Genomic DNA, 26,304 nt, shown 5'->3' on the forward strand with positions numbered 1-26,304 from the left:
GTAAATCTTCACACCCTCACATCCTCCAAAGGAAAACTTGTACATAAAACCTTTTGAATGAGATTAGAACCAGCTTGTTTTATATCAGGAATGCTCAGGTTTTGAATTAGCCAGGAAAATAGGAAATAAATCATGCACAATGATTACCATAAAGAAGTCTACAGTAGTAAATTGCTGCATTAGAGAAAAATGTAATTTCTTTCTTAAGCCAAGTATGTCACAGCAAACCAGACACCCCAGTGAGGTGCTAGTTAGATTTGATTGAGTTGAGATTATACTTTCAATATTAAGGGCTTCCATGTGTAATTAGCTATTTGAAGAGGAGGGAAAATCAAACCAACCCCTAACCAGGAATAGCCAAATTTTTTCTTTACATACGTATAGGCAAGCTTCTACTTGGGTTTCAGGAAAAAAGCATTTTTCTCTTTTGGAGTTATTTTTCTCCTTCTGATAGGCTTCTAGCTGAAGTTCACAGCCTTCTAAAACTTGGAAAAAAGCCAAGGTGGAGACAATCTTATTGGATTTAATTTTAAATGATACATTTGAAGCTCAGACAGCAATTTCGCCTGTTATCAAAAACAATGAGCAGCTTCTGGTATAAACCCCAGCTATTTTCATATACTGGATATTCTGAAACACTAATTTATTTGACTTGTGATTCATGTGCTTGGATTTTGCCCCAAGCCAATTTTCAATAAAATAAATTTGCTTAAAGTTGAATCCAGACACTGATGCTAATACAGGAGGGTTTTGATTGGCAAAGAATGGGAATGCTAAATAGCTCCTGACTGCTGCTTTAATTCTACCTAACATAAACAGGAAACAATGAAAAAGGTAAACCAAAGTATGCTTCTTCATTGCATTTGCTGCTTGTTTCAGAGGATTGGTAACCCATATCCAGGACATGACTAGCACTGACCACCTGCAACATGTCCACCTGAGATGGCTATGACTTCTTTGCCTCTTTTCTCTGTAAGTCTTGTTAAGCTGATTTTGGTTTCCTTCAATGCCATCCAAAGTACTAGTCAACATTTTACCTACCTTATTTTTTAAAATATCATGTAGGTTCAAGTACTAAGAGCATAATATTTAGGAGAGATGTTATAAAGGCACTTCATATCAGGTATTTGCATCCAGGTATTCAGGTATTAGTATCCAGGCTGACAATGGCAGGAAAAATTAATTCTCACTATGACTTTGCCTCCAACTGTGTCAGATTTACAGAAACCCAAGTCATAGGGCTGTTGTTCTCTAAGATTTCTTAACAACATTGATTAGAAGCTGGTGTTTTGCTGAGATAAAACTGGGTGCCATCTGCAAGGGAAGTAATATTTTGCTCTTTATAGACTGACATCCTCTGCCTCTTGACAACCTCTTGATAGTTCCTGCGAGTGCTTCCGTGGATAAGCAGATATCTAATGCTGGCTTTGAGGAGAATGAGTCTCACATGGGACTGTACAAGAAAAAATTCACACAAGAAATTTGTGGAAAGGTTTGAATTGTGTCTTAACTGTGGCCTGAAGAACAAAAGGAAGTTGAAAAGAATCCCCTTTAGCTAATGCTAGAAGATTGCTTTTATTCATTTTGTTAATGTGATGAATAATGATTACTGTTTGCTAAGAATTATGATTTGCTGGTATCACTTGAATTAAGCCAAACTGGATAGTATAAATTACTAATGGTCAAATTTGGCTGGCTTGTAAATAGTTTTTTCCAAATTGATGAACCATACAGTTTGATACAATGAATGTGCTGTGGATCCTAGTTTATTTTAGGTGTATGTTTATATTGGCTTCTGATCAAGAACCAGATGATTTTAACCATGTCAAAAGACTGAACCTTTTGTGATGGATGTACCAGAAGCACTGGTACAAGAACATGCAACTCACTGTTCATCCCATTCCGCCTCTGAAAGCTTCCTCAAGAGACAGTTGCAAGAGCATTTTAATTTTTCTTTGAAGTCACAACTTTGGATTTAGTTACAAGTGTGATTTGTAATTATGACACATTTTAGATCTTTAGACTTTTTTAAAAGAGTTTTAGAACAGATTCAGAGTACAAATAAATATTTAAAGTTTAAAAAACTTTAAGAACTATATTCTATTTTATAACTGTAGTCTACCTTTGCATGGAAGAATTAAATATCTTTATTGCTGTATGCTTTTTTCCTCTCTTGTGAGAAGAGCATTTTGACTATCTACACTCCCATACGTGTTCTGATAAACAATCTGAAATAAATACTTTACACTAGAAAATAAAAATGTCAACAGTGTTTGTCTTTGGTAAAAGTCAGACTTACTCTAGCAGTAATGAGAATCATGAAAATTCATGAAAATTCATGAAAATCATGAAACTCAAAGCCTCAACTATTTATGTTCCGCAGGTTTTAGAGAGCAGCTAACTTCATTTCAACTGGCAGCTTTAGGCTGTTACTTCACTTGGAAATGCTGGCTGGTTACATCTACATAAAAATAAGGGGTTGGCAAGCTAAAAGCCTCTACTGTAAAACTGCAACAGATGAGAAGAATAATTAGTAAATACATTTGATAAAAATTAATCATAAAGTCTTCAGAAATGAAGTTCTAAAAATTAATCAGAGGTCAAACCCTAACCGGATGGGGCCCTGAGTGAGCTGTCCTCACCCAGTGTGGTCCTGGTTGGAGCATGGGAGGAGCATTGGAGCAGGTGACCTCCCATGGTGCCTTCCTACTCACCTCCTTCCAGGATTCCCAGTAACAGCAAATTACTTCTTACGAATTAATGCAGGTAATTCCCTTTAGGTGAGAAGTAATGTCTGAGGAAATACTCATCTGGTTCAACTTCCTCTTAGTCTATTTATATGCAGAGATATGATGGGCTTCCTGTGCTCACACAAATCTGTTCTCTTCTAATGAGCAAGATTAGATCACAACTCATATTGCTTTTTCTGTTGAGAACATTAAGGAGAGAAAACTAAGTCAGGAAGAAAGCTGTGTTTCACTTATGCCAGTTTCCAATTTATTCTGATATAAAGATGCTCAGCTATTTATAGCATCTTTTTCTGAGATACAGCGAGCAGGTATGTGCTTGGGTAATGTGTCCGTTGCCAAACAAATAATTGCATGATGCTTCTAAATTTAACCACATTCTTAACTGCACTAACATCAGACAAAGCCCCTTGTTGAAAGCAAAGTAAGCAAACTTGTTAAGACCTGGATGTAATAGATACCCAGGAATTACAGCTACTGAAACAGTAATATCCCTAACGCCCCAGAAATGCTCTCACAGTGGTTCTTGACTGTCTGATCAAGTAGTAAGCCCTATGCTTGATAAGCATTTTCTATTGGCATTCTTGCATTTTATGCTTCAACATTACTGCCATTAAATGCTTAATGTAAGATTATGTGGAGATCCTCCTAGTGAGAGGGGACCTTTCAGTGAAGCTAGGCAAAATTTAAATTATACCATCTTAAAGTAGTTCAGTAGTACACTAATATGTATCTATTTGTTTAACTCCATCCATTTAGCAACCTGGGTTGGCTTCAAAGGTCAATAATCAAGAAAATGAGCACCACAAGGTGCTGATAAGGGATTAAAATACTGCAGGAACGTGAGTGATGTTTTATTTAGATTCCTACAACCAGTTCCTTCTAGAGAGGCAGTAGCAAACACACTTTGGTCCCAAGAACTGCTGAGTAAATGGAGGCATCTTGAATATAAGGATTTGAAGGTCCTTTCCTTGCCTGGTTTAGCAAAATTCCCTGGCACCAAGAGAATCTGAGAAATATTTTTTCTCAAGCCAAGTTCTGAGATAGGTTGCCTCTTTTTTATGAAACCCTGTAAAACTGATTGCCTGCTTTACATCTTTATGTGTGCAGATAACAATTAGTTTGACAAAAGCTTTTATTTTCTTTAATTTTCTGTCTGGCTTTTCTATTTTTATCTGCTTTTGCTTTCACAGAAACCCCCTCCCTGGCCCACTGGAAAATCACCCAGGAGCATTTGGCTGAGCTGGGGGGCTCTCTGTTCCCCCCCAGGAGCTACAGATGCTTTGTTGTTTGAGTTAATTCAAAAATGGACAGTTTTAATCATACAAAAGTGTTATCCTCATACAATGTTATGAGCAGGATTAAGATGAAAGTCAGCCTGTAATCCAGCATTTATTATTTGCAGCAATCAATTCCATAATGGCCCGTGTTCAACTGTGAGGCGATGGCTCGGCCACCTGCCCTGAATCCTGAGCTTTTCTTTATCTTTTCTGCTTCTCTCTGCGTAGTAAATCCCAACAGTGGCAGAGAAGCCCTGGTACAGAAGTAATAAAGACAATATTTCATTGTAACCTTGGGCTAGCCAAAGCAACACAAATCATTTCACCCCAAGGCCATTAAAATGTCTTTCAAATACTGCATTAACTTTAAACCGTGGTTTCAATCTAGGTATTATCTAGGCAGCCCTTCTTGTATAACTCAGCAAAATCAATAAACACCACCTAACATTTCCACGTGCTATGTGAAGTGTGTTAGACAACGTTATTTACCTATCTTATTCTTTCACATTAGATGTAATTTATAACCTATGCATCTACACAAAGGATTTCTCCATCAGGAATGTGGAACTAGTAGGTTTCATGTCAGGCAATAGGAAATGGCAATTTGAATGGTGAATCAAAAATCTTAATGCTGCTTTAGCAAGGGGGAAATGGGAAATGAAACAAGCAGAAGAAATGCAGAATGGTGAATGACACCAAGTTCAGCACTGATTTCTAGAAAATTCTCAAACTTTTTCCAAATGTATGGGAAACATTAGGACAAAACAGCCTGGGGGTTCATATATTCAGTGTTCTGTTCTTGTTGCTTAGAAGGAACTGTATCTGAATCCAGCAACAATCAAGATTAATTTAATAATCTTCATTTCTTATGGACATTAGTGCTTTAAATTGCCTACTGTAAAAACTGGTTTTAAGCATTATTTAAGTTCAGTTCAGACAGGATTCTAACACAATTTTAATAGCCAGTCTCCTGGCAGTTAAATCCTTTAGAAACTCATGCTACCCCAGAAGTGCTCCACGTTCACTTGATGTGAAATTGTCTGTCTGTCCTGTGGCAGCTGGAAGCAGCCAGCCTCTTCTGTGCAGGTACCCCTGTATACCTGTATATCTGTATACCTGTATACTGTATACCCTGTAAACCTGCATACCCGTATACCGTATACCCTGTAAACCTGCATACCCTTGCAACATGGCTGTATGGATGTGCCATTCCCTCACAGCAAACCTGGTGCTTTTTGGGAGGCGCTGGAGCAGGAGAAATTTGGGTGACTGAAAGAAATCATCCATGCAGGTGACTAAAGCAAAGGAGGTGGATCAACATGCCCAAAACATTTGAGACCATGGTTTCTTCCATGTTTTTTTTGGCATTCAGCTAACAAGATAGTGAGGGATTAAAAAGATAAAATACTCTTCCGTGCTGAATTCAGAAGGGGCTTATTTTTCAATTTGGCAGTTTCAAGAGACATGAGAGTGAATTTTCACAGCAATTCTGAAGGAAATTGTTCATCTCTGTCCAGTTCTGCTGAGGGCAAGCCCAGTCCTATCTCATAAACTGGCTCTTACAGCATTTGTCAGTCATCTGATAGCGTCTGTTAATTGTAAAACTGACTAAACAGAATTGGAAATTAAGAGAAAATGATCAGCAGTGGTTCCTCTCAGCCAAAGCTAAGGCCTATTTAACAAAACATGTTTGGATATGTGAATTTCTATTGAGTGGTCTGAATCCAAGCAGAGGATAAACAGACGACATAAAAGCAGTACTGTCAATATAACAGCTGCCATCAGAACTGAATTAAAACATGATAAAAATATAAATGATAAGTGTCTTCAGACTGTAACATGGGGCCAAGTGCAGTCATCATTTTTCATGCAGCTGAGCCAAAGTGGATTTGGGATGTTTCTGGCGGGAAGAAGGAATTGCCATCCTGTGCAGATGCTCTGCAGAGCCCTCCAGATGATGCTCTAGGGCATAGTCTGAAGAGACTGCTATTTCATCCACAGAAATATATGGAGGTCAGTGAATTAATTGCAGTATTTATGTAATCAGGTAATTTTTGTAAGATTATTTTTGTTCACTGTGGCCTTCTATTGGCTGAGGTTAATAGGGAATTAAATGTGTTTTCTGAAACATAGAAGCTTGGCAGGTAAGGACAGCCAATTCTGATTATTATTAAAAATAATAACAATAAATAGTAATAACCTGTAGTTTGACCAAGCATCAAGGCAAAAAAAGATGTATCTCCATCACCTAACACAATCAATTACATTTTATAATTTACTTCTGCAAGACCCACACTGGTAACCAAGGCAAATTGCCACTACAAAAAATGAAGAAAAAAACTTGGCCTGAAAAAATATTGCATTTTTGTGGGTTTGTTTTTTTTTTAATAAAGGAGATGCACACTATCTGTGCTCTGTCTTCAGCAAACATCACTGACAACTTTAGCCATGGAGCTGCTGAGTAAAACAGCTATCATGTAGCTCCTAGCAACTTCAGTAGTTCAGGAACAGTAATAGAGGCTGCTGGTTAATAATCCACTAAATTGATGTGTTAGGATGAGGTAGAACATGACATGAAAAATATTTTGGAACCATTATGCCAAAGATCTGCATCAAAATCAATGCCCCTTACAAATATCCTAATCAAAAGCAACCAATAACATATTTTAAATAGTTTTCTCCATTGCACTTGCTAAGGACTGTGAAATCAGCCAGCATTAAATATAGACTGTAAATAAACTAAGCCACATGGACATTCTTGGTAATTGCATTGCACATGCTCCTCAGCTCTTAAAAAAATATGACAGTAGAAATATAAAATCAGCACAGGTAACACAATTACTCTTCAGATAAGTACAGCTGATTGTCCAATGGATTTAAAAAGCTCAAGAAATTTGAAGACAAGAAAGGGGTGATTTCTCAACCAGAAAATAAAGTATGGGAAGTGCATTGATCAAGATTGTTTTGTTACTGCTTTTAGTGATTATATGATCAGATTGTCAGTGAAACGCTTATGCATGTAAAATCAGAAAGTTTAGCATTTTATTCCCTTTTAGGGAGGACAGAGAATAGGGACAAAAGGCGTACCACTGAAAGATCACCTGAGTAATTTCTCTGCACCCTGAATTAGTGGGGTTTTGTCCTTATCAAAAAGTCCTGAAAAGCTGAATACCGATAATAAACTTCCTTCAGTAATATTTTAACCATATTAAAAATAATAGATACATTTATCCTTGCTGTAGGATTCCATTAGAAAGATATTAAGGAAGATTGATGAGCTGCAGGTAGGTACTGCTAGTGATTGTAATAAATTTGTTTCATTCATATGGAACCTTGCAGGTTTTATCCTTGTCACATACTGTAATCAGCAATAAACTTAGTCATCTGATGGATTTTTAGCCAAAATGAGCTAGAACAATAGAAGGGGAAATAGGAACAGGCAGCAGAGAAGTGACTTCCATCTGCAGGTCCTGAAGGAGCTGGCAAATGAAGTTGCTAAGCCACTGCCCATCATATTTGAAAAATCATGGCAGTCAGGTGAAGTTCCCGACGACTGGAAAAAGGGAAATATAACCCCCATTTTCAACAAGGGGAAAATGGATGACCCGGGGAATTACAGACCAGTCTCACCTCTGTGCCTGGCAAACTCTTGGAGCAGATTCTCCTGGAAGACATGCTAAGGCACATGAAAAACAACAAGGTGCTTGGTGACAGCCAGCATGGCTTCACTAAGGGGAAATCCTGCCTGACCAATTTGGTGGCCTTCTACGATGGGGCTACGGAACTGATGGACAGGGGCAGAGCAGTTGACATCATCTACCTGGATTTGTGCAAAGCGTTCGACACTGTCCCACACGACATCCTTGTCTCTAAATTGGAGAGACATCAATTTGATGGGTGGACCACTCGGTGGATAAAGAACTGGCTGGATGGCCGCACGCAAAGAGTTGTGGTCAATGGCTCGATGTCCAGCTGGAGACAGGTAACGAGTGGTGTCCCTCAGGGATGGGTGTTGGGACCGGTCTTGTTCAACATCTTTGTCGGTGACATGGACAGTGGGATTGAGTGCGCCCTCAGCAAGTTTGCTGATGACACCAAGCTGTGTGGTTCGGTTGATACGCCGGAGGGAAGGGATGCCATCCAGAGGGACCTCGACACGCTTGTGAGGTGGGCTGATGCCAACCTTATGAAGTTTAACCATGCCAAGTGCAAGGTCCTACACCTGGATCGGAGCAATCTCAGGTACAGCTACAGGTTGGGCAGAGAAGAGATTCAGAGCAGCTCTGCGGAGAAGGACTTGGGGGTGTTGGTTGATGAGAAAATGAACATGAGCTGGCAGCGTGCGCTCGCAGCCCAGAAACCAACCGTATCTTGGGCTGCATCAAAAGGAGCGTGACCAGCAGGTCGAAGGAGGTGATCCTGCCCCTCTACTCTGCTCTCATGAGACCTCACTTGGAGTATTGTGTGCAGTTCTGGTGTCCTCAACATAAAAAGGACATGGAACTGTTGGAATAAGTCCAGAGGAGGACTACGAGGATGATCAGGGGAGTGGAGCACCTCCCGTATGGAGACAGGCTGAGAAAGTTGGGGCTGTTCAGCCTGGAGAAGAGAAGGCTGCGTGGAGACCTCATAGCAGCCTTCCAGTATCTGAAGGGGTGCTACAGGGATTCTGGAGAGAGACTATTTGTCAGGGACTGCGGTGACAGGACTAAGGGGTAATGCGTTAAAACTGAAACAGGGGAAGTTTAGATTGGATATAAGGAAGAAGTTCGTTACTGTAAGGGTGATGAGGCACTGGAATGGGTTGCCCAGGGAGGTTGTGAATGCTTCATCCCTGGCAGTGTTCAAGGCCAGGTTGGACAGAGCCTTGGGTGGCATGGTTTAGTGTGAGGTGTCCCTGCCCATGGCAGGGGGGTTGGAACTAGGTGATCTTAAGGTCCTTTCCAACACTAACTATTCTATGATTCTATGACTGGATGGTCTGAAAGAAGCTAATGTGTTAACTTTTTGTCAGCACTGAACTGGTCGAGCAGTTGGTCTAGGTGATCATTGTAGGTCCCTTCCAATTGAACTCTTCTACTCTACCTCAGAAGCAGCAGGAGAAAAGGGTCATTCTTACTCTATGAGTCAGGTCCAAATGCTTCTGGTTCTAGACCAATGCGCAGATGAGTGACCCATCTTTTAGATAATAACTACGAGGATTTTCCTGAGGCGACAAACAGAGTCTATCTGGCAAAATCACAAAGCACTCTCCCAGATTAAAGCCTACTACTAAAATGTCATACTGAAAACTGTGTTTTTAATGAAGATTAATGTGCTAGATGCATATTTCGCTTCATGTCAAGTCTTTCCTCTAGCAATAGCAGGGCCTAAGCGTATCATCCATGCAGTAAAGACACCTAAGAAATTTCCAGTGTCTGTTGGTTGTCCAGGCATTGAAGATCACCTTTGCTCATGCATCCTGCATCTTCAAGTCAAGTCTTTCATGTAAACAGCAAATAATACTCTCAGAGAGCTGCATCTTCCTTGCCAACTCGGTCGTATTCTCAGTGCCCACCAGAACTTTAGGGACAAGGTTTTGTTAGTTTATTTATGGCAGGAAGAGTTTTTCTGCATCATATCAAGTTACTTGTAAGATGTTTCATTTGTCACAGTGAATATACACTCAAATGTTTTCAAGTATGCCATAGTCTTGCCACTTTGAAGTATAAAAACTGTGGCAAGTCCTGGGCAAACGTGTAGCTCACAGAGACTTTCTGCACATCCTTTTCTGGATGCCAGGAATTCTGCATGATCACCACTTAGCTAGCAGAAAGGCATTTCAGAAGACTGCATTAAGCATAAAACAGAAGAAAGATTACAGTTAATTTTTCTTGGTATGGCATGGGCACAGGTACTGACAGATTTAAAGCTTTACCTCACATTTCTTGATTTCCAAGTAAGATTTTACATACTTTTACTTTTTTTTTTTTTTTACATTATCTCTCTCTGAAGTTCACTGCAGTCCTTTGTAGGATAATAAATGATGTTTATATAAAAGTAGTAATTCCACCACAAGATCCCAATGAATAAGAAAGCACATCATCACTGTCAAAATGTGCTGTTTCCGGATATCAGCCAGTAGTACGTAGAATGGGTAACAGTGAGCTGCTGAGAGGTTTCATTCTTAGGAATTCATGGTAATTATTTTTTTGCTTTAGTACCATATTACTCAGCACCTTTTGCATTAAACCAAAGTCAATGGTACACGTATTAAATGACTGTAAGTCAGCTAAAATCAATTAGGGAAAGATGATTTATAATTACAAAAACTTGAAAATATTGCAAGTCACATATTTGCCATACAAAGGTAGTTTTGGGGGTGACTGAGAGTAAGGATTGACCAAAAAAATCTGTTAGAGTTAGGAACCCAACTTTCGCAAAAAGGTATTTGTCATGATTTTTTGGAAGGGAGAGTCCAAGCCCAAGACTTTTTTCTAAATGAAGCAAAAAAACTTTTGAACCTTTGGCTAATTTTTTTGCTTGTAAGACTAATGGCTTGATCTTTAAAAATGGAGCTGAAATGCCAAATGTCTGAAATGTTCGAAGACATATTTCCTCTCAGAAGATAGAAGAAAACCCTTCCCCTCTAAATTAATTTTGGTTTAATATAAAATAGTAGCTGGGGGTAGAGTATTTTGAAAATGGGGGGAGAATTGCTAGTTTGCTCTAGCAATGACAGCAGATCTTTGTCATAATGGCATAAAAGTTGAAGGGAAAACAAATCTAAAGCAGGATCCTGCCTTACAAACGTGTATTTATTCAGTACATGACACTTTCAAAGTCATCCTGTTTTCAGAGGAGTGTTCAAGAGCGTTCACAACAAAGCTGGAGAGTGTGAGCTTTCCCTATCAAGTTATTCCCATTTTCGAATATTGTTTAACAAGTAGAAACAATCTGACAATACTAAGACATAAGGAGAGAGCTACAGAACAAAGATTTTAAAGGGAATGTAGTATTTTCCATTAACAATTTTCACATTGCTACACAGACAGCTTTGAGGAGTACCTGCCCTGGAGGCCAGGCTGAGTGTTGGTACTCATCACAGTGCCTTTGGTGTTTGACTCAGAGGCACTGTGGAGGAAGGAGGAATGGGAAGAGCCTACCAATGTTGAACTGCTCACGCAGAGCATGCACAGCACACACGTAACACAGCCATGGGAGCATATGGTTGAAGAGGACACCCAAGGAAAAATGCATAAGTGGAACCAATTGCACACCTTAATCCTTGGAATCACTGCCTTAAAGCCTTTCCTCTTCTCCTTATGGGTCTTCATGGATCTCTTTCTTCCTGTGTTTAGCTCAGTCATTAATCTTCTAGTACTATGAGTCACCTTCCATCACAGTAGCCTACACAAATGACAGATCATGTTCGTCTCTGGGGAAGTTCAGGGATCTAGCTAAAGGGAAAAGCCTGAGATTTGGACTGTGAAATAGAGAATATTTCAGCTAATGAATCAGACTAACATTGTGTGTCAGCTGAGTCTGGAAGCTTTTGTGCAATATCCTGCAATCCCAAGATGTTGAATTAGATGTTCTGGCTTGAGAGAGCCCAAAGTCATTGCTTTAAATATCTCAATTAACAATCCCACTGAACATTAAGAAAACTGCTAGACTTTGTCTTTCACGTGTCGCTGTTTGGTCTCGGGGAAATGTAGTCATGGATGATTAAGACATCTGAAGTAACTGAAATTTTCTGCACACTTGAGCAGAGTGCATGAATGTAAACATTACCCCGGCCCTCGACCAAAAGGCAATGCCACCAGCTACAAGTGAATGCTGTGTGGCATACAAGTTGCTCTCATTTGGAAAGCATACTACATATTAACGTCCTGTGTGCTGAATAAGCCTTACTAATTATCTTTTCATCCTAAGTAAGCCTTCATCATAAGTGCACCTTTTCAACTCCATTGCCCTTTAAAGGGCAAGACTACGCAGAATATCAGCTACTGAAAAATTCACTAGGGTGCTACCCTTCCTGACCGCAGTTTAAAAGGATCTGGGATTTATGGTGAAATCAGCACTATTTTTTTTGCTTCATTTCTCAGTCCTCATCTGCTCATATACCTGCAAATACAAAATTCCATCTGATAGTTAGTGGTGAGAGAAATCAAAGGGTATGCTCTTTAATGTGGGCAAAGCTATGTGATGAATTCAATATGAAGATACCCCAAAAGATTACAGTTTAAGCTATTCTGTGTTTGATAGAAAGTGTTAAACATTCTTAAAAAAAAAAAAAAAAAAAAAAAAGGCAATTCCCTTGGATGAATCCCCAGATAGAGTTATGATTAAATCAGACATTTGGGAATAAGCTGGAAACAGGATTCTAAAGCCAAGTACTGCTGAGCTCAGCAGCAGTCCCCCAGCTCATGCCGGTTTTTATCAGTTACAAAACCAATCTGCACTGTATTTCAAGCTCAACACAGGCACATGGGGAAATGTGATACATTTTGAACTTCAGGATGAAAATTGATTTACTCGGACATGCATCCAGCCCTGTCCTGCTCCATCATACCAGTGATTTTACTGGTTCCTACTGATACAGGTTAAGGTATTACCATATATTTCTGACAATCCTGTCATATAGGGTATTTCCTACTCAGACGGTTCTTATCCTTTTTTTTATTTTACTTTCTCCAGTTGAAAGGAACTAATATTATTACTGAAATCTTAACTTTAATTTTGAAACTTCTAGGAGCCTGCATGCTTCTGCAGTTCACCTGCAGCAGATACCAGCCACTGAGCTCTGACAGCAGATATTTACCTATCAACCCATTCAGCTTACATTGCTGTTAACCTCTCCGGTTCACTGTAAGAATAATCCTTAGAATATTTTTGACTTCTGAATAGCAAAATTCCTCCGTCACCGTAAACTTGCAGCGTTGTAAAAGTCACCTATCCTCATGTACAGTCAAGGGTGGGAGGGCTTCTGTAGGTGAGTTACACATCCTAGCAGATAAAGTGAGATGCTCCCCTTTCACTGGCTGAATGACACTACAGGCAAGTTCCAGGATGGCTGTCATTGATGGTGCCCAATATTTATGCAGTAATTCAGTTTAGGAATGGATACATTTTTCTGGCTTTTTAAAAACAGCAATTCAAAATGTAAGGATAGATACCAATACTTAGAACTATTAATGTTGCAGTTAGTTGCAGGGTGACAGGTAATGATGACCTCAAATAGACAAATGAACAACTACAGGTAAAAGCAATTTTTAACGATGTATTCTGAGCCTTCTAGGATTTTGATTTCCAATACATTAAAAAAACCCAGGCTGCTTGCCAAGCTACCTGATAGCTCTTATTTCCAGCTGAGATTTCCAGAGTTTAATCACACTTCTGCTGAGGTACTTTTGGAGAATTACTTTTGTAAAAATAGGAATATGATTTTGAAACACACATCATCTGAGTCCACAGAGGAAGCAGGCTACATTTCCTGCTTGCTTTTTATTGAACCATTTATATGAGAAGAACACTTTTTCTTCGTATTTTGAACACTGAAATATAGAAACATAGAATAGTTAGGGTTGGAAAGGACCTTAAGATCATCTAGTTCCAACCCCCCTGCCATGGGCAGGGACACCTCACACTAAACCATGTCACCCAAGGCCTCATCCAACCTGACCTTGAACACCACAAGGGATGGAGCATTCACAACCTCCCTGGGCAACCCATTCCAGTGCCTCACCACCCTCACAGTAAAGAATTTCTTCCTTAGATCCAATCTAAACTTCCCCTGTTTCAGTTTTAACGCATTACCCCTTGTCCTGTCACTACAGCCCCTAACAAATAGTCCCTCCCCAGCATCCTTGTAGGCCCCCTTCAGATACTGAAAGGCTGCTATGAGGTCTCCACACAGCCTTCTCTTCTCCAAGCTGAACAGCCCCAACTTTCTCAGCCTGTCTTCATATGGGAGGTGCTCCAGTCCCCTGATCATCCTCGTGGCCCTCCTCTGGACTTGTCCCAACAGTTCCATGTCCTTTTTATGTTGAGGACACCAGAACCGTACACAATACTCCAAGTGAGGTCTCACGAGAGCAGAGTAGAGGGGTTAACAAATCGTGTTCCCAACAAATTGTTAACAAATTGCATTCCCAATTCATTTCCCCTCAGCCCAAGACAAAACTCTTGCCATAATTCTGCCACAGCTACACAGTGAAAATGTGCAATAACTTTCAGCAGATATTCTAAACAATTCAGCACATAACCATGCTCTTGATAATATGACCTAAATAGCATTTAGTTTTGGTCTATCCTACCTACTCTGTTTGCACATGTGTTAAAAACAGCACTACCCAGCCATACCATGGAATATATCAAGGGTTTTAAATATTAAAAAAGGTTCATTTTGTCGAAACAGCAATCACACTTCAGAGAAAGAGCAAGAGATTATAATGTTATCCATCAGATTGGTTATAAAATAAGTGAAAAAACCCTCAAACTGAACATGACTATGCCTACCATTATCAGAGTATCCACTGGAATTTCTCCTTTGCAAAACTTAGATTAGGAGCTCTTGATTAGAAGATGAATAAATGTGCTGCATTTAAAGGATTTTTTTAATCCCTCATGTCGAGTGGAGCATTGACCAGAAAGGTAAACCTGAAATTGAGGGCCATTTTTCTTTGCAGAAATGAATTTTTACACTTTCTCAGATGAAAGAGTAAGCTACACTTACCAAGGGAAAATTGAAGGACGGATGCAGTAGTTGTGTTAAGGCCAGTGGTGGTCTACAGGAAGAAAAGCAAACAAGCACAGAGGTTGTGTTAGATCAGCAAAACAATGCATTCATCACTTGTTTTTCCTTGAAAGCATGGAAACTCTCTGGATACCTACATCTCCAGTGCATAAAACTATTGATCTCCAACCTTTTCAGGTTGAGCGATCATTGACATTTCTGTTATGTCATTTTGATTATAGATATCTCATCATATGTCAAAACTGGATATTTTTTCTTCCACCGTATTAATTTCTACAATGCAAGCACATTTATGTGAAACACTGGTACTTGACCAGTGTTTAGAAGATTGGAAAAATGAACCCTAGGGTTTATGGTCAGCTTAGTATAAATCTATATACATAGAACGGTTTTCACTTCTCCTAACACAGAACAAGAACCAAAAATTATCATAAATAAATAACAAAAATAAAATTTAGTAAACCTAAAATAATAAAACTAAATATCAAAAGGGAAAACAGAACCTAAGTCTTTAACAATAAAGTGAACAAAACCTTAGTTATACTGCATAAAATATACAATGAAATTTTGTAGTAGCATCTACACATTGTTGACATCCAGCCAAGACCCAGAAAAAGGCAGAAAACACCTAGTGGCTCACTCTGTGTTCAGCACACTGCCCTCCCTTAAAGCATTTCTTTCTTCCTTCTTTCAACGCCCCCATATTTCCGTAGTTCAGACTAGGACTGTTTTCCTAAAAATATTATAAGATAAAAAGCACTAGAGTCTTGTGAAGACACCTATTTATTTTCAATTAATTATGAAAGTCGGACTTCATGATACTGCTACATAACAAGCAAGGCAGAAGCACTGCCTAAAACACACTGCCTGATCTAGTTATTCTATTCTCATACTAAATCCAAACCACAGCACTGTATCAGCTAGTAGGAAGAAAACTCTATCCCAGCCAAAACCAGAACATGATTATAAGCAGATTTTAGAGGTTACACTGAAGAAGGAAAAACATACAAGTTGAAAGACAATGGCAACATTAGATCAAAAAAGAAAAGGAAAAAAGACATGGCCTGGCCAGTCAGCTACACAATCATAAAAGAAATCTAATTGAAAGAAGAGGGAGAGCAAACAGCTTAAATAATTTCATCTGATGTTGTTGTCAGTGATGCCTGTATTATAGATTTCAAGACCTTGGAGTTGTCCTCCATGTCAGACCCTAAGCACCAATAAAACATCCCATGAAAGCTGTGACAGATTCTTCCATTGGATGTGCTTGTTGTGATCTGCATCCATATTATATCATGGATATGCCATAGAGAAGTCAAATTTCTGAGCAAATACAGCTCAGTTAGGTCCTGGGGCTAGCAGGCTTTGGCTACTAGAGCTCAGCTTGGAGTCTGCATGGAGGCAGCTCCAAGTGGAGCACCCAGAGGACTGGAATGATCCTCCTTCTTTGCTTGTATGAGTGATGTAGAGGAAACTGAATAGTAGAAAAGGATGAAAAAAAGTGTTAATCTGCAAAATATAAAGAAACACTTGAGCTCATGGACACTAAACTGTCATTTTTGAAAAAAGCCAGCAGCCATGTAAAGATTACACTCAATGACTTGGAAGATGCTATATTCTTTCAAGCACCCATTAACTATGGCAGTATTACAAAAGCAAGTTTATCAGCATTTTGTAATGATGAACAGTACAATTTCTGTATAATTTCCTTTGAGTCACATGGGGAAAGCAAAGTTCTTCCATTATCAGGTATTCCTGTGCTCTTTAATTATCTACTATACAGATAAACATGAAAACTGCTGGTAAATCTCTTCCATGTCTTAAGTCCTTTATTACTCTACGCATTGCTGCATGATACTGAACAAAACCTAGTCCGAAAAGCAGATGTTTTCTGACTGTTATTTGGGACTTCATTGACACAGAACAAATGTTATCTCTCAGTCACCTGTATTGGCCTTTCTGTCTTTGGAGACTTTGAAAAGAATTTTCCATATGTTTGCAAATGTATATTCAGAATGTATACTCAAATGTATATGATTAATAAATTCTAGGTGATAGTTGCCTCCATTCCCTTCCATGTACTAGTATCAACTTCTGGGTAGCTACATATTAAATCAGCTCAAATAGTTTATTTCTGTTAAACTAACAGTCTTTTTCCTTGTGAGTCAGTTTTAACCCAGATTCATTTGCTAGTGTGGTTTGCCATGCAGTTCACCAAAACTCATACAAATACCATCTCTCCCCCCAGCAGGAGGACACAGGCAGTGATGCAGAGAGCAAATGGCACTTCCATTGTCAGTGTGCACCTCATTGAGGTGTTCATGAAATTATTACTTTGAAAATAATGGAGACCTGCATGAGTTGGCATGAGGTTTTGGTGTGTTTTGTTTCTTTTCTACATACATATTACATACAGAAAGGAACTTCTTTTAAAAATATTAAAGAATGGGAAGATTAGCTGATAACAAGACCACTTGTGCTTTAGGAGGGTGCATGCAAATTTATCACAACTATTAATGCTCTGTGAACTAGACAGATTCCAAAGGCTTCACAATCATGTCAAACAGCAAATTCCAGAAGTACCTGTACATAGTATTTATTTAAAATAAAGTTTTCTTTTCTTTGGAATATTCCTAATAGGTAGTTTTAGTCTTCAAGCAAAGATAGGGAATCTGAATTTACATAACTCCTTTAAAAATATCCTCACCCTGCCATTTAAGTCCATTCTGTCAAGATTGATTTAGTATTAGGTATCACACTTATGCCAAATAATAAAGTGTTTTCTGACTTGAGTTATGAGTACCTATTATATTAACTTACATTCAATTAATTATGTTGTGCAACTTCTAATTTGAAAATGAAACCCCCTATCAGTGTTCAGTGGCTCATATCACCAAGAAATTAAATGTATCAGTTATCACAGAAGAGGGATTCATGTAGACTTAAAAGAGACTATTTTGTGAATCACTTCAGTAATGCTTTAGAAAAAAGAACATTGGACTCACTAAAAACTTTTTGCAAAGTTCTGCAAAGGACTACTAAGTTCGGACACTGCAAAGAGGCTGGCAGGGAGCCTTCAGTAGCTATTTTCCTTTGCTTGCAATGTCTCTGAAGCTATACATCTTTCCGGGATTTTGCCTGTAGTAAATTCTCACCAACACGTATAGACAGTTGGCATTGAAAAGCCTCTGCCTGTAACAGGCAGCTGCTGAAAGTCAGGAGAAGAGAAGGAGGTCAAGGAAGCAAATCAGTGGCTGTCACAGCTGTTGATATAATACATTTTGCAAATTCTACTCTTCTTGACTAAGTATTTTAAAGCAATAATGTAGCACTAAGAGCCATGAACGGGAACAGCAATTTCAAGAGCCATTTCAAACAGAGACAGAATAGGATTCAACTAGTAAAAGTGGTAGACTAAAAATGCATAATGATCGGATACATGAAACGAGTTTTAAAATTTGTGACAGGAAGAGGTATGCTGTGAAATTGCTGAAACATGACTACATATCAGAAATAAGTTGGTTCTGAGAAAACAGGGATTTAAACCTATGTCCATACTCAAAAATAAAACTAGGTCAGACCTCTGCCATGAACACCATCCTGTGCTCATCCAAAATGTTGAGCCATCAGCACGTCCTTTCAGAGGACTGGATTTTTCTGCAACACTGCCACAATATTTATAAACACTTTCATTATTAGGCTGCTAACTGTTTATAGGCATGATGATTTTCTTAGCTGATTATTTAATCACATCACTTTGACATCATAATATTTTTTTACAAGTTCCTGATGCCATGGTGGTGCTATTTCACCACACAGTAATAAAACAAATACAATCCCACATGGGATTTTGAAGCTAATTCATGATTGCTAAAGATAGTCTAAATTAGATATCAGCAGGAAGAATACAGCTAATTAATGACATTTCAGAACCCCCAAAGCTGGGACCCTGGATTTGCTAAATGTCATAAGTAGGTTGTCTTTCAAGGAGTGTTACCTATCCTCAATACTACAACTAAAAATGAGTTTAAAAATTGGGAAAAATATCTTAGTGGTGTTACTTAATTTTTGCACAGGACATAAAACAATATATCTCTTCTCAAGGCAGTTAGTGAAGCATATGTGGTACATTCAAATAGGACTCAAAGTAGAAGAGAGGCAATTTAGCATCCCTGTCAGGATTCCTTGGCAGAAATGACTGTGAGGGAAATTCTCTTGTATCAGTAAACCCTCTAAATTAGTTTTATATACGTTTATGACTTTCAGTCACTACATCAGCAATATCTGTAGTGCATTTGTGAAATTCTGGTCTCAATTAAGGATGTAAAATTAACCCCGTGAAAAGAATTGTCAGTGTCTGAAATGAAGATGACATGCAAAAAACACTTCTGGTTTACTGCCCTCTTCCATGTACACTCTTCAAATAGCTCTAATCAGCCTCTCCTTGCACGTAGAAGACTGTTGAAAACATAAAAATTAATTTTAAATTACAAAGGTTTTGAGCTGGCCTTTTAATTTTTCAGTTCTTTCTAAAACTCCCATTTTATGTACATCGTTGCTTTTAGCTGCCCATGCATGTGGGCATTGGTTCTACATCTTTCAATTAATTTCCACACCTACATGATTCCAAGATAACACAAACTGCACCATGCTGTTTCTTACAGCAATTTTATAACCAAACCCCAAAGAAGTGAATTCTGTTCCCTTCATCATGACTCAATTTGTTAGACACTCTTTCCTGAGACTGGCTGGTCCTTGCTTCAGGCTGCACTAAGTCTAGAGGATACATTGCTCACAAGTGATGTTTTACAACCAAACTAACATTTATCAACAGTGGCAACAAAAAAAAGGGCACAGCTAATAAAACAAGAGAAGAAAAATTAACCTTGTCTCTATTTCATTGTAGGAAATAAAAAGAGAATGATGCCAGTTCGACAACACATTTCTATTTCCTTTCCTTTCCAGTTTTTTAATGGTACCTCAAATAACTTGGAGTTACACTGGATCAAGAGACTTTCCCTTGCAAACTACTGCAATAACCTTTGGTTAGCATCTATAGCTGAAAACACTGGGATGCTCCTCGGGTGCTCTTCTATGGCCCTATCACCTTGTTTAAAAGCCTCTCTGCTGAACATCAAACTTTCAGAGCACACCTACATCTCCACATCTGACACAGCCTCGATTCATAGCCTGCAGTTCCAGCCCTGGTAGATTCATAGCCTGCAGTTCCAGCCTTCACCTACCAGTTCTCTGGGACCATATGGCTCGCAGAAGGTGACAGCGTTGCCGTGCATTATCACACCACACTGCTCTCCAACCTCGCAGCTGCTGCATTCATACCTGCAGGAAGAACACACCATGTTCAAAATGGAAATCAGAAACTGTACATTTCAGACGGCATCGCGCTTGTAAACTGCAACAGAAGACATCTTGGCACTCAGACAACTGGACTGTTTTGTTACAATGGTGTTGAACATAACGGTTGAGCAACTGTACGTTTGATATACTAGAGCCACCTCTTGAGGAGGCCCACTGTGAATAAGTAATTGCTCTCTGCACACTGTCATCCCTTCAAAAAAGGGGGGAGAATCCCTGCTTCTCAGCTGCAAAGACATCACACCCTGGAAAACTAAGTTGAAATCTTACCTGTATAATTTACCCTGACATTACTCTTCTTCCAAAATCCTTACTGCATATTTGATACACCGCATGTAAACCCACCACTGCAGAGCTGCCATACAGGAAGCTCAGGAGAAGTGGTTAGGATCAGCCTCTGTCCTGCCTGTAGTGCACACACAAAGAGTGTGTAAGACTGCATGCCCTACACAAAATGGGCACCAAAAGGCTCCTCTAGCCCAGCTGCTGTAACACAGATCTTACTGCTGCTTTCTACTGGTATTTGTCATATCCCACATTCTTAGTAACAGAGAACTGCCGCTCTGCTCACCTTTTAGGGGAAAAAGTATGAAGAAAATCTCAGAGATGCTGGTAAATGCTGCTAAGACAATTAACTTTGTGGGCAGCCTGGCTGTGGAGCAGAGGGAAAAGGTATCAGCTTCAAGGACCAGGATTATCAGCTCTTGGCATGAGCAGCAGGTTTTAAAAAAACTATGGAGATGCTCCCAGCCCCTGATGAGCTGTCTGCAATGGGGCTGAACAACATTGCCTTTGGGCACCCAAAGCTCAGCTTTAACATCAAACCTACAGATAAACATTCGCTCCCAGAGCAACTTCGTTGTAAGCAAGAGTGAACTCACTCCAAACCTTCTTATTTCTTGCTGGTTTTGTCTGTACTTTGATAACTGGTATTATTAGAGCTTTAAGTGCAATGGACTTAATGTAAGGGGTGTTTAGGAAGCTTTTTCTTTGGTTTCTCTCACACAGGGTACCTCAGACCTGGCCACCCTTTCTGATGCATAATGTCAACATTGTGTATATGGGAACGTACATACTGTGTCCATATACACACTCCATATGTAATTTAACAGCATGCAAAGGTTTCATTTTCTATTGTCTTTTCACTCTTTGGCTAATTTCTGGATAGCAGGTCTTGCAGTAAATCGGATGGAAAGGAAGAAATCCTGAGGATATAGGGACTTGCTGTCAACATATATGATAGAGTTTTCAATGATCACAATTGATCATAGATAATTGATACATACTGTCAATGTATAGTTGATTCCTGTGAAAATTTCTTGGTGGTTTTTTTTTCATCCCTCTTCCTAATTTGTGTTTCTTGTTTGTCTTTTCGTTAGTAAGTGTTGTGTTAAACCTCTGCAAGTCTTTCTGTAAACTGCTTCGAGAGGATTTTTCTATTCCTCAGTAGTGAAAATCATCATTCCATCATGGAAGAGGCTGGTAGTGCTGTCGGCTACCCCATGGGGCTGGGACAGCTTTTCCCTGCAAGGTCCCTGCATCTGAAAGGCATGAGGAAGGGAGGATGGGCCACTGCCAACCTAAGTAGTGGTTAGAAATACTGTTTAAATTCATTTTTTACATATGTGTTTGACTAAATGAAGCTTCCTCCTAGTCTGCTCCCACAGCATACAAGCTCCTCACCACTGTCCTGGCTTCCCAGGGCAGCCAAGTGTGGGTAACTTTTGGCAGAATTGTACAATACCCTGTATTGTAAAAAAGTATTGTACAATTACTTTTGGGCATTGTACAATACCCTGCAGGTCTGTGACTGCTGAGCTCTGCTGAGTGGTAGATGGTAGGTTTTCAGATGCATAGATGTGATGAATAATTGATTGCACTTGTTATTCTGGGTCTCTTCAGTTGTTCCTGGGTGTATACTTGGGCTTTCTTATACCCAATTCCATTACTGAAGTCAAAGATGAACGCCTTATTCCCACTTTCCAAATCTCTCCCTTATTCTGGGGTTTTATTAAAGGTTGGGTTTAGCTCCACTTCCTGAAATGAAGTCAGGTGTAAAAAATCCTTGATTTTTTTCCTGTATATGCATGTCAATAAAGTCATTCAGCATTTCACACTAATAGCATGTAGAACTTTGAATTTAAGCAACAAAATTAAATCCTCTAATAAAGTAATGTAGTTCCTATTGACTTCAAGGAGTAAATATTTACTTATAGAAGCCACAGTTGGCCTATAATTTTATTTCTCAATATAAGCCAAGAAGAGAGTGTTGAATGAACGAAATTGTACTTTAAGGGAAAGTACAGAAACGGAGTTCACGGAGGATGTCTTTTGCTGCTATCGAAATTTCACTTAATCCGTTAACTCTGATAACTGAAGAACAGAGGGACAGGGACTAGAAGAATACCTGCAATTCTGTAGGATTCTAGCTATTTATGAGAATTATTTTCATTATCTGCCTCTCTATTTTGGAATTTTATAGTAAAGCATCTGCCTGAACTCCTGATATGTGCAGGGAAAGACAGATATCGTAGGAAAACTTTGCCTATAAATACAATGTAGGTACCATATCATCCCTTGTGAAATGTCAGGCTAGATAATACAAGGGGTATTTTAATTTTTTTATTCTTACATTTCAATGAATGCAAAGTAATTCAGCTGTTCACCTATTTACTTCTGTAATGTGGACTATGAAATACTGTCTGAAAATCCAGAAACACTGTCCTTCTAATGCAGCCGTTTCATCATCACTCATCTTTACTAGGATGACTCTTCTCATAAGAAATTGGATGGCTGCTGGCAATCCTGATTCAAACCTTTGTGGTCTCTTTGAAATGCATTACCTCTGACAATAAATTGCTCATTACCTTGACAGGAATTCATGAAGAATAAGATAATTGATCTGCTGTTCCTCAGATCATCGTCATAGCATTATGTGTTTAGAAATGATCTAATTTGCTCCTCTCCTGGTGTAGACAGGAAGGTTAATTTCTTTTTCATTTATACAAACAGGAGACAGTATTAATCACTTTGGCTAGGTGTAGCTTTTCATATTATCCTTCTCACCTGCCTGGTCTAAAATCTTAGCACGTTGAAACCACTTCCGCTTTCTCTTCGCAGGTGGTACTCACTGCCGCTGCTGGTGTGTGTCATATTCATCTAGATGTCTTCTCTGCAGACATGCCATCCCTGTCATCTCTGGCTTAGAGAGTCCCATCTCTCTCTGCTATTGTTCTTCACTTTGCTGAAGGGGAAACATCTGCTGTTTCCTCATCCCTATTTGTCATCTTGTTTCCCTTTACAGTACTGGAGTTTGTAGACATTATATTGACTGATGCCTTTTGTGATGTCTGGACTATAAAGGAGATAAACAACTCAAGCTGCCAAGAGATTTTTAAACATTAATCTTTCTGAAGTTTAATCCCACAATTTTAGTGCAATTTGGAAACCACTTTAGGACTTCTCTCTCCTGTCATAAAGCTTTCCTCTACCTCTTTGCCACTGGAAATATTGTACCTTCTCCATTTCTCCTATGCCACAAAGAAGTGATGGAACCTGTTTCCTGTTGATTGATTTTAAATGCTAAGCTTTTTTTTTCTTTTTCTGTAAGTGATTGCTGTTTGGCTTTGAGATGAAACATGTCATTGAGTTGGGAAGGGGAATTTAACCAGTAACAAGCTTCTGTATGGTCTTTCTTTTTTAAATGTACTGAATCCTGTGCTGTCTGCAGTGCCACTATTTAAACTGTTTTCTACAGAAACATACACTAATGCCAGCACCTCTTTACTAATTTATGTTTCTTCTCCCCCCTTTTGTCTCAACATTAAATCATTTATCACAGGCTTAAACATTTTTTTCCCTAGATTTGCTCTTGCTTGGCCTGTTTCTTACATAGCACTTTTTATATATTCTCTGCAATTTCATGAGGTTACATGAAGGCAAGATGGTCACAGAAACACGTGCTCAATGACACAGACAGTCTTCCAGATATCACTCATATTGAGCTTCTTCTCATCCAGCCATTCCCCAGCCCTCCCCTGGCAAGTAGTACATGGTGCAGATTCCCTTTTCCTACAGAGGAAATAAATTACTTCCATGGTTCCTGAGCTTTCTGAGCTAACACACTCCTGCCAGTTTTCAGCAAGTCTCATGGACCACCAAGCACCCATACTATTAGACTTTTCATTGAAAAATGCACTAAACACTATTGTCTAACTGGCTCCACAAGTCAGCTGTGAACTGCTCAGCATGGCCGTTGGAGCTACATTTAGCATGGAGTAGAAGTCACCTACCTTAACTTCCACAGCTAATACATGTTAGACATAAAATACATTTGAAATCTATGAACATGTAAAGCATATTTGTTTCACAAGCCAAAGAGATCTTTGTAAAGTTAGTGGCAAATGATACCCAAGAAATGGGGAAATCTTTGCTTAAGTAAGCAGGCTTATGCCTACAGGTTGGGAACTATGGAAATAATCATATTCTGACACGACTGCATACTGGAAGAAAAGAATATAAAAATTAGTGGGACACACCACACAAGAAAATTCTCATGGTGGTTGAGTCCCAACAAAATGAGAAGTGAGATATGCTCCCATTCCTGCATTCCCAGCACAGAAATCCTCCCTACTTCCTTTTCCTTATACCTGCTCTCCTGCTGCTTCCTCTTCTCATTGTCCTTTCCCACTTCAGCAGTTTCTCCTGTTTTCTTTCAAACAGTAGATTGTAATTTAGGTCAGGAATCTATTCCCAGATACTGTGACTTTTCTGTTTATAGAGAGCCCATCCAAACCTTCCCTTTCTCTTGCCCTTGCAGCTCCAGAAACCCTTGAAGCCTCTCCTTCTCTTCTCCTGAGCCTCCAAAGAAACAGATGGTTGCTGAGTAGGATGTATATTTTAATGCATTTGAAAGAGCAGAAATCCATCAAAACCAGGCAGTCACTCTCGAAATCACACAGTGCCCTTGTGCAAAATATTTATTTGATGTGAGGCCTCTCCTAGTGATGGAGTGACACACAGGCTCTGCTGGGACTCATAAAATTAGACACACACAGAAGCCACAAAATGCTTTGCTTGTGCATTTGGACTGTTTGTCCTTGCACATGCCAGAATGGGGATCAGGAGGAGGGGAACAATATTAATCATATGCAAGCCAGGGTTATGTAGGATTTGTGAAGAAAGGATCATAGGAAAATACAAACACTTCTCTTTCCATCTTTACACAAATAATGGTTTAATAAATTATTAGAGTGGCTTAGTGTAACTGGCCCCTGGTGACACGGGACTGCTGGGGTATCCATACACATAAGGCAGCTGCTACCACACACTTCGAGCACAGCAGACCACGGACCGAGCAGGGATAGAAATACTGCTCTAGCAGTTACTGCAATTTTCTGTGGTGAAGATGGGATTTTAGCAGCTGCCAAGGGAAAAAAATGCAATTTTAGGGTGTATGGCATAAACTGTTAATAATCCCTGATTTAACTCCCACTAGACAATCAAATGAGATGAGCTTTCTGCCACTAAGCAGGTCTTCTTTGGAGGCAGAGCTACTGTAGAAATCCTTTGTGCAGAAAAGCTCATGACACCTCATTACAGTTTTCTTTTATTTGTGCTCCACTTCAATGTAGCTTTGCTGCAGATGTTGGATTTCTGGTGTTATTACAGAAAATCTGTCTCAGGATTGTGGTGAGCTCTGGGAGTCTCTCTCCCAGCACACACCTCTCTGCACTCACCCACCAACTAAGGTGGGTCAAGATTATTCCAGGGGGACCAAATCCAAATCCTCAGGACAAAAGGAGCAGGAGACTGGGGTCTCTTTTAGTTTGAAATTTCTCTGTTGAGATTTCTATAAAGCAAGGATGAATTTAAAGACAAGAGAGTAAAGGAAAAATAAATTATGGAGGCTCCCAACAGACAGACCCTTGTTATGAGACATCTGGAAGGAAATAATGCCCTCTATAATTTCTTTCCACTCAAGTCCTTTTAACACACTGCTGCTAAAGCTATCTACCTTGGCAGCTATTCTGTAACCCATTAAGAGTCCTTGATCTATTCATTTCCATAAAGAAAGAGGGTTTTTTTATATTATAGTATTGAAGGTCCTTAATGCATCTGTCCAGACAAACATTTAAAAAAGATGATACAAAAGAAACAAATA

The 26,304-nt window shown here is 39.2% G+C and overlaps 1 protein-coding gene across 1 annotated transcript in view; it reads right to left on the reverse strand.

The window, feature by feature from the left end:
* Positions 1-26,304, reverse strand: part of RELN (reelin) — a gene marked incomplete at both ends in the record, with an annotated part of 292,747 nt that overhangs the window by 136,043 nt on the left and 130,400 nt on the right. The window contains 2 exons of the mRNA XM_080626620.1: positions 14,745-14,796; positions 20,009-20,105. Of these exons, the coding sequence (XP_080482746.1) occupies positions 14,745-14,796; positions 20,009-20,105 (149 nt within the window). The remainder of the gene's footprint in view (positions 1-14,744; positions 14,797-20,008; positions 20,106-26,304) is intronic.

This window comes from Psittacula echo, assembly GCF_963264785.1.
Source record: "Psittacula echo genome assembly, chromosome: 1".
Taxonomy (NCBI): Eukaryota; Metazoa; Chordata; class Aves; order Psittaciformes; family Psittacidae; genus Psittacula; species Psittacula echo.